The 10000-nt window shown below is 48.1% G+C and overlaps 1 protein-coding gene across 1 annotated transcript in view; it reads left to right on the plus strand.

Annotated features, from left to right (window-relative positions):
• rnd3a (Rho family GTPase 3a) overlaps window positions 1–1768 on the plus strand; it is a 9840-nt gene extending 8072 nt beyond the window's left edge. The window contains exons 4-5 of the mRNA XM_080834688.1: window positions 655–789; window positions 1459–1768. Coding sequence (XP_080690814.1) covers window positions 655–789; window positions 1459–1707 — 384 coding nt within the window. The 3' untranslated portion in view covers window positions 1708–1768. The remainder of the gene's footprint in view (window positions 1–654; window positions 790–1458) is intronic.
• The last annotated feature ends 8232 nt before the right edge of the window (window positions 1769–10000 follow it).

Below are 10000 nucleotides of genomic sequence, written 5' to 3' on the forward strand. Positions count from 1 at the left end.
TGTGTGTGTGTGTGTGTGTGTGTGTGTGTGTGTGTGTGGAGTGTGTGTGTGGGCAGGGGTCACCCTGAGAGGATAAAACATTCTGATCAGCCACTGGACGCAGGGTGTAATCTGTGTGTGTGTGTGTGTGTGTGTGTGTGTGTGTGTGCTCCACTGGACGCAGGGTGTAATCATAAGAAGCCACTTAAGTAGCCCTTAGTGGCCCAGCGCCACTGAGAATCATGGGAACGAGATCCTGAACTCCCCCGGAAAACAATCACTCAACTGTGTGGCACTGAACTAGATCCTCACTTCTGCGACCAAACACACACACACACACACACACACACACACACACACACACACACACACACACACACACACACACACACACACACACAGGTCCTCTGCCAGCTCCCACAGTCCTTTCATTGTTTGTAGAGATGGCTGGCGAGGAGGGGGGCAGCAGGAGGGGTACGGATTACCTGTTTCGCGGGAGGAAGCATCTTCTGTGTGCCTAGACCCCCCCCCTGCCCCATGTGAGAATGGAAGCACTCTGGAGCTTTCCCTCTGGGGGGGGGGGGGGGGGGGGGGCAGGCTTTGTAACTGACCCCCTCAGGTGAACCTGAGCCCATAGCTGAATGTGTCTCTTTGTGTGCCCTGTCCTCTGCGCAGTGGAAAGGGGAGATCCAGGAGTTCTGCCCCAACACGAAGATGCTGCTTGTGGGCTGCAAGTCAGACCTGCGGACAGACCTCACCACGCTCGTGGAGCTGTCCAATCACAGGCAAACACCAGTGTCATATGATCAGGTACGTGGAATTTGATTGGTCGGAAGTCAAAGAATGCCTGCTCTACATGTGAAGTCTGGCTTTTCTTTCCTAAAGTGTGCTTAAGCTTTTCAGCCGGAAACGTGCGATCAGATTTTCACTGAAATGTGGATCAAGCCCAAAGCACTGTTTATAAGCTTATAAGCTGATGAAACTTAAATGAATGCTTACTCTCGGCTGTAAAGTCTGTAGAGTGCAAACTGTTGTGTCTTTATAATGATGATAAAACTCCTTTTAGAGATGTAGGCACTTGTAGCTCTTCAATAAAAAAATGCACAAAAATGAACACTTTTCTTCAATGTCTCATAAGATCTCATAAGCTTCATGATTATGTGGAGCCAAGATGCAAAAGACTTGATATTAAAATTAAATGAGAGTTCAGCAACCCCGGATTCTTATCCCCTCAAGCCCTAGGTGAAGGGGACTGAAGCTCTCATTTGGCACACACTGATAGTGCTGTTTCGCTCTAAATTAGGTGTTTCTGCCTTTCTGTGTTTGAACTTTCTCCCTCCCTCCACCTCCTGAACAGACTGTGTGTGTGTGTATGTGTTTGTGTGTGTGTGACTGTGCTGTTTCGCTCTAAATAAGGTGTTTCTGTCTTTCTGTGTTTGAATGTTCTCCCTCTCACTGCCTCTCTGTGTGTTTTTGCAGGGTTCCAACATGGCGAAGCAGATCTCGGCGCCCTACATCGAGTGTTCCGCTCAGCAGTCGGAGAACAGTGTTCGGGACATTTTCCACGTGGCCACCTTGGCCTGCGTCAACAAGAACCACAAGAACGTCAAGCGGAACAAATCCGGCCGGGCCAACAAGCGGATTTCCCACATGCCTAGCCGCCCGGAACTCGCTGCCGTGACCTCTGACCTGCGTAAGGACAAAGCCAAGAGCTGTACGGTCATGTGAGCGGCACGCCTCGGCTCGCCTCGCCTTTGGCTCGCCGCGACAGAGGGAAAGGGCTTTGAAAACGCTGAAGGAGTGTGGAGGTGGGGAGGGAGGGGGGGGGGTGTACCGTGGAACAAGGCCCCTCTACACCACACGGGAGGTAACACAGCGTTTGCTAGCGCGGAGGACGGAGGAACTATGTGCACTTTAGAGCCTTTGCCGAAACTCCTTCCAAACACGGGGGATTTGAAATGACGCAACACGCCACATAGCAGGAGTGCATAGTGCCAATGAGGAAAATGTACAGAGGAGAGAAAAAAAGACATAAAAACAACAAAACAAAATAAACTAAATACTTGTGAATCTCCATTCTCCCTCGCCCCATGTCCATCTTGAACCTCTCGACACTAGTGGAGGAAGCGATCGTTCGCTTGGGCCTTGCGTAGGAGGAGAAGGAGGGGTTACTCCTCCTGGAAGTGTTACGTTTCCTGTTGGAGGTTTGGACAGGAAGTGCTGAAGAACTCCTGTGACCACCTCAGGAAGTGAGGCGAGCACAGAGGGGGAAGCATCGTCACTATGGCAACTCTGCACTCTTTGTTTTGCCCTCCAGATGAGTCTCACAGAGTGTGAAGGAAATCCAAAAACAAAAGAAACATGTCATCATTAACACCCCCCCTCCACCTTTCTGGACTCTCATTCACACACTGCTGGAAACCTTAAAGTCCTGACAAGTGTGTGTGTGTGTGTGTGTGTGTGTGTGTGTGTGTGTGTGAGGCTTTCTCAGCCCTCCAGCTTCAGGGCTTCGCCTCTCGAACACGGGCAAATGAAGAAGAAGTGAAACAAAAAGCGTATCACTGTCCCCTTTTCCACTAACAGTTCTCTTGTGTTTCACTGTGGAGAGTTTTGATGTTTTCTTTTCATAGTTTTCCACTGTTGTAGCACAGCTTCCCAAAACTCTGTGTACTGCAAACCTTGTTTGTAGGTAATTTCTTTTTGTGATGTGCTAACATGAAGGAAGAAAATCATGGTTTCTAAACCAAAGAGAAGCTAGAGTCTCCTGGCAGTGTGGTCAGAACAGCAGTGGGAGTAAGGAGTTGGACGAGGAGTGAGACTGTATGCTGATGTGTTAAAGGATGTCCTCCTGCTAACCTGGGAACCAGTGCCCCGTTTGAGCAGTACCAGTGCCTCGTTTGAGCAGTACCAGTACCAGTGCCCAGTTTAAGCAGTACCACTGACCAGTGCCCAGTTCTAGCAGTGCCAATGCCACTGACCAATGCCCAGTTTTAGCTTCCCTGCTCAGCTTTCTTCAAATGCTCCCTCATCTGAAGCACAAGTTTCCCAGCTGTGTTGAGTACTGAGCATGCATTGCCACAGGTGGCATCTCAGTTTGAGACCGGGCTGGCTGGATTTGAGTTGTGCTGCCACTGCCATAAGTGAGAGACTGTTAAATGGTAGAGATGAACAGTCATCTAGGCAGTCGTCATCAGCACTGCAGCGCCCCATAAGGGTGTTGAGCTGTTCTACATGTCCAGCTGTTCTACATGTCCAGCTGTTCTCTATGTGTAGCGGTTCTCCATGTTGAGCTGTTGAAGGCACTGTTCTGCTCCAGATGCAGCTGATGTCTGTCCTGTTGAGTCCTCTGTTCCAGCACTATGCACTAGGCCAAGTGTAGCTGTTAATAGGGGAAGCGGTCTTCTCTTGGTGCAAGTTGAGCGGGGAGGACAGATGTTGCCTGGTTCTGGACTCTTCTCGATCAGTGCCAGAACCGCTACACTAGAACTGCCACTCTAGATCCGGATTCTCTCTCGGCTTGGTGTGGGCGTCAGCGTTTAGCGCTATCGGAGCTGCGGGAGAGATGCTTCTGGAAGGCTTTCCCCATGACCTTTGACCCCTGTGTTCCTCTGCTTGTTCTTGTCTATGCAATTCACCCCGAGCCCAGCGCACTCAGAGAGCTTAGAGGGAGAGCAGCGCTCTCACAGGCCTACAAAGTCCGTGTGTCTGAAGCACTGTGTGGGTAGCATAAGATATTCCTTCCGTAGTTTTCCTTATGATGAATCGAAACATCAGCAGTTACAGAACTCATTTTCATATCTGGGACTGCAGCCGCATCTGGTCCTGACCTGTGCTGCACCTGGGCCACTGTAACGTTAGCCAGGGGAGACAGCACTGTGCCGCGAGTTAACCTCCCTCCCCGACACCTTTTAGAGGTTTGCTAGCGACAGACTCTAGGACTTATGGGCGTTAGCATCCTTGCCAGCATGCCCGACTCCCATGCCAGAGGTTGCGAGTTCGAGACCGCTTCTCTACACAGCACAGGTTACACCATGTCACCATGCCATGCCCAGCAGCAGTTAGTGCTGGCGCGTTCATGGGCAGTATTATCTTACAGCTTACAGCTTTCTCTATTCAGTGTTGACGGAAGATTTCTTTTAGGCAATGAAAAATGTAGGCCTTTCTCTATGTTTTTTTGTTTGTTTTGTCTTTTGTTGGTTTGTTTTAATGTCCATGCGTTTCTCTTCCATTGATGTTGCCATAGTATTTATTGAATTTATATATTTCATCCTTTCAAAAAGCTGAACAAATAAAAGTGTACATTAAAAAAAAGTTGTTTCCTGCTATCTTTGTCCCTTAAAACACACATTATTTCTGAATCCTGTGCTGGCTCTGTGTACTCCCAGCATGGCTTGCCCTGCTGAAGTCTAGCGATCTCAATTTGTTCTCCAGAGTTAAGACCTCCATTAAGCAGCTGTTTCATCACTTACAAAAACATTGCACCTGCAAAAATATAATTTAGTTTCCTAAACATTAAAAAAAACATTGCACCTGCAAAAATATAATTTAGTTTCCTAAACATTAAAAAAAACATTGCACCTGCAAAAATATAATTTAGTTTCCGAAATGTAAAAAAAATCATTGCATCTGCAAAAATATAATTTACTTTCCTAAACATTAGAAAAACATTGCACCTGCAAAAATATAATTTTGTTTCCTGAACATCTGGTTTAAACTGCTTTGTGGTTGACTGGTTACACCCAGAGGAGCATACCTGCACAGAGTGAGGAGAAGAGAGAGAGGGGTGAGGAGAAGAGAGAGAGGGGTGAGGAGAAGAGAGAGAGGGTGAGGAGAGGAGAGAGAGGAGAGGAGAAGAGGGGGGGGGGGGGAGAGAGGAGAGGAGAGGAGAGAGAGGGGGGAGTACACATCAAGCTGATAATTATGTTAAAGATGTGGCTTTTAAGAAAACATGTGCTACCAGTCATTCTACAGCGGTGAACACAAAGGACCTGTGTGTGTGTGTGTGTGTGTGAAAGTTTCCCTCCAACTTCAGCATGTTGTAACTGTGGTCCACACATCTGGCCTCAGCCACACTACCTCAAATATGACCACTTCCAAGATAATGTGATATTAATGCTACATTCATTCATCTTAGTACGATAACATATGTCAAATCCATCATGTTTCTCATGGTCCTGTACGCTGATGCTCTGCCTTTTGGTAGGTGGACTTGGGAATGCGCCTCGGAGCAGAGTTGCTCTGTGCTTCCGTGCTGATGGAAAAGATGATTCCCTCCAAGGCTATGTTTAAACCATCCCGTGTGTGTGTGTGTGTGTTTAAACAACATCCTGAAATTCCATCTGGAAGCCTGGTATACTTCTGGCCAGGTCCATCCATCTCTCTCTCACACACACACACACACAACCTCACCCATTGAAGCCCAATGACAACAGCTTCCCCCATCTCTCTGTCAAAGGCTCTCTCTCAATAAGGACCGACCCAGTTCTGCCTCAGAGACCTTTATAGCCTTCAAGGCCGTTTGACTTTCCCAAACCCATGGCTGAAAACATAAACATCCCACCCGCACTCAACAGTCCAGGTCGGGGATTTGTTTGTGTGTGTGAGCTACGAGGCGAGGAGGAATTCAGGTTAATGGTTTGAATGGTCAGTTCTACTTTCCCACAGGGACAAAACAAGAATATTCTCCCTGTCATTCTGCGCTGGCAAAACAACAGTCTGTGTGTCTGAAGAACTGTGTTAGTGTGTGTGTGTGTTTGTGTGTGTGTGTGTGTGTCTGAAGCACTGTGTAAGTGTGTGTGTGTGTGTGTGTGTGTGTCTGAAGCACTGTTTGCGTAGCGTAAGATATTCCTTCCAGACGTTTCCTTATGTTGAGTTTAAACATCAGCAGTTACAGAACTAATTTTCATATCGATGCTCATAGCCGTCCTGGGTCGAGTCGTACAGCGCAGCTATCTGATCGCTCTTCTCGCTTTGCATCTACTCTCGTCAGGCCTCTCGCTCCAGGCACCGAGGCCCAGCGGGCAACACACACACACACACACACACACACACACACACACACACACACACACACATACAGGCCTCTCGTTCCATATCCCTGTCTCCTCCTTGACACTGAGCTCCATAATGAGTCGGCTGGACTTCCTCCTTCCGCCCCACCCCCCGCCCCCCACCCCAGGGGCGGCAGGAAACAGCTGTGCTGATCGCAGCCCCATCAGGAGCCAGGCACAGGCCCCCTCTGCCTGGCCCGGAGAATCAGAGTTGAATAGACGTGCATATTCCCGCAAAGGCTATGTTCCGACTTTCCATGTCAAACAGGGAATGGACCATTCCTTCACGATAAATTAAGGACAGAAAATGTGTTTGTGGACTTTCTAGTCTCCGTAGCAACAAGGATCCTGGAGGTCACTGGTACCATAGTTCTGCGTATAGAGGAACCAACCTTTCGTCCATTTTAGTCATTCTACAGCGATCCCTAGAAAAGCAGAAAGTTTTGCGCATGGCAGGCCATCACATAGAATCCACTTAACTCATTCTAATCCTATGGTTGGTCCTCCATCCTCCCAGCACCCAGGCTGTCCCAGACTGTAGCCTCCTATATGTGTGTGTGTGTGTGTGTGTGTGTGTTTGTGTGTGTGTGGTGCTCGCTGTCCCAGGCTGTAGCCTCCTCTGTGTGTGTGTGTATGTGTGTGTGTGGTGCCCGCTGTCCCAGGCTGTAGCCTCCTGTGTGGTGTGTCCTGTGTGTGTGTGTGGAGCTCACTGGTCCGCGGTGCCTGGTGCATGATCGCCCCTCTCATCCCTCTCATCCCTCCAGACTGACCCCCCCCCCCCCCCCCCTGCAGAGCGACACAAAGGGGCCTTTTTGCCTCTGCAGGGTCCATTGCATCCCGGCAAGCTGTTTCCCTGACCCTGTGGAGATAATGACATTAGGGAGGTCACATTAAGGGGCCGTTAGGATGAGCCACGTGGGAAGTTAGGATGTGCAAATGAGACCAAAGACGAAGGGTCCTGTCAGTCCATGTGTGTGTGTGTGTGTGTGTGTGTGTGTGTGTGGACATTGTATTAAGCCATCCGCAATCAAAGAGAAGGTATGACTGAAACTCTGCTGTCCCCGATTACTGTTTTGCATTTTACTGTGCTACTGAGGTTGGAAGATATTAAATTATTAAAATACAATAATTTCATAGGAAGAGTAATTTCCCTAGACAGAGAGTCTGTTCCGTATCGACCCCTATGCACTAACCCCTGTAATACAGGGTCCTGTAGTACAGGGCCCTGACATCTACAGTGCACTCCTCATCGCTCAGGGGGTGCTTTATCAAATAGAACACCTGGTGGAAGTGACAGATGCAAATCTGCTCGCGATTCCCGGGAAAACTAAATAGCCAGCTATCTTGCCTAACTGCCATGCAATTCTAATGGTAATGCTACCTAGCTTGGTATGCTAACTGTTGGTAGCTTAAACATCGTGAAATCAACCAAAACACTGATGTCACTGGCTTTAATGTTAGTAGTACATTTAATATCAGTACAGTTGTTTAACACTGTCCAATGACTGACATAGCCATCTGTCGTTTATTTAGATGCACCTTTTCGGACTAGCCACAGGCACTGGGTGGGGGAATAGCCCGATAGCTTAGCATATCTGCCATGCAATTCTAATGGTAATGCTACCTAGCTTGGTATGCTAACTGTCGGTAGCCTATACATCGTGAAATCAACCAAAATACTGGTGTCACTGGCTTTAATTTGATAATGGCATGTTAGTAGTACATTTAATATCAGTACAGTTGTTTAATTACTACATTTACGGTCTGTAGCCTGGTGATCTACAGCCTCTGCCACCTTAGCCACCGTTAACCATCATGTCCGCCATTGTTTTCGTTATAAAATGAAAAGCTAGCTTTGGCTCCTCCTCTTCCGTATGTAGCCAAGATGATGGCCGTTGGGGCGAGTGGTGACCATCAAATAACACTACATAAATCGACCGTTTTCAGGGAATGATACGGGCATTTTCAGTGCCCTGCATTCTGCTGATTTTGTCAGTGTGGCCCCCTAAGCCCTGAAAGTCGGGGCTCGAAGGGCTCAAGGGGTCGATACGGAACACACTCAGAGACTTCCACTAGAGTCTATGACTGCTTGAAGGCTTGCATAAATATGAATCGATGGAATAACCTCACGTAGATCTTTTTTTTTAGATGCCTGCTGAGCGAACTAGACCCCTTTTGTTTGACAATTCCACGTACAAAGCAAGCAAAATGACTCTGGGCCATTCAAGCAGAACTCAAACACACACACACCCATCTCTCAAATTCATAATATGTATACCACACACACACACACACACACACACACACACACACACACACACACACACACACACACACACACACACACACACACACACACACACACACACACACACAACACACAACCATCTCTCACATTCATAATATGTATACCAAACACACACACACACACACCCCTCTTTCACATTCATAATATGTATACCACACACACACACACACACACACACATAATGTGTTTTATATGGCGGCCTATAAATCAAACAGTGACATGTGCATGTATTATATAGGGGGGAGCAGGAAGTTGGGTGCTGTTTACATGAATGATATTGAGACGTACAGCTGGGACAGTGGTGGAGATGTGCGAGTATGTGTGTGTGTGTGTGAGACGTACAGCCAGGCCAGTGGTGGAGATGTGTGAGAGTGTGTGTGTGTGTGTGTTTGAGACGTACAGCCGGGCCAGTGGTGGAGATGTGTGAGTGTGTGTGTGTGTGTGTGTGTGTGTGTGTGTGTGTGTGTGTGTGAGACGACATCCGGGCCAGTGGTGGAGATGTGTGAGTGTGTGTGTGTGTGTGTGTGTGTGTGTGTGTGTGTGTGTGAGACGTACAGCCGTGCCAGAGTTGGAGAAGGCTGTGGTAAAGGATTACCCTGTGGCGCTTAAGCGAGCTCCAGGAGGACGAGTGTGTGTGTGCGGAGTGTGAGTGTGTGGGTGTGAGTGTGTGTGTGTGTGCGGAGTGTGAGTGTGTGAGTGTGTGTGTATGCGGCAGTGTGAGTGTGTGAGTGTTTGTGTGTGCGAGAGTGTGTGTGTGTGAGTTGCGGAGTGTGTGTGTGTCTGTGTTTGCGGAGGGCGGGGGCCGTGATCAATCTGTGTAAACACAATCTAATCATCAGCACGACTGCAGGCGTCACGCCAGAACTATTAGGATTCTGGCCGCAGAACAAAACACAGAGGAGCGGAAGAAGAAAGAAAGCGCAGCAGCGTGGTGATGTGAGGTGGCAGGTGTGAGACACTTCCTACGTCTGTGTGCTCAGGCTTTGGCTGGATGTGACACAGAGAAAAGGAATGTTTATGAGGTTTTATTATTTATGTCTGTGTAGGCCTACAAACTGACCTGAAGTAGAGCTGGCAGGTAGGCCTTCAGTGTTGTACTGCTGGTAAACTCTTTTGATCAATTGTCTTTTTATTGATTTTTCCCATTTCATTGCAAACAAGACATGTATAGACAGTATACAATTGAAATCCCATGAATCCTTGAATTAGATCCCGTAGGGTCAAGATAGAGAAAGGCATCCAAAGGGTTCAACTCTACAACTACAAATACTTTTGGCCAAAAAAAGGAAAGGAATTATATATATATTTTTTTATTATTATTTATTTTACCAGTGGTTCTGTACTGTAATTGAGCCCCCTTTGACCAGCCACACCTCCCCTTTGTCTTTCTGAGAAAGCGCTGCTGAGCGCTGTGACGGCATGCCCAGGAAGTGCTCTCGTCAGGCAGCCTCGTCAGGCAGCCTCCGCCACACCCTTTGACCTTTGTGGAGTGTATGTGCAGAGGGGCGGGGGTAACTCAGTGCTAACACAGCGACAGCGTCGTCATGGATACACCTCCCGAATCTTAGCCTGAGGAAGAAACACCATGGCAATACTTAGTATATGGGCTGTTTTGTAATGTGTGTGTGTGTGTCTCTGTGTCTTATTTTCCAGAGGGATACAA

Source organism: Sprattus sprattus, assembly GCF_963457725.1.
Source record: "Sprattus sprattus genome assembly, chromosome: 3".
NCBI classification, from domain to species: Eukaryota; Metazoa; Chordata; class Actinopteri; order Clupeiformes; family Clupeidae; genus Sprattus; species Sprattus sprattus.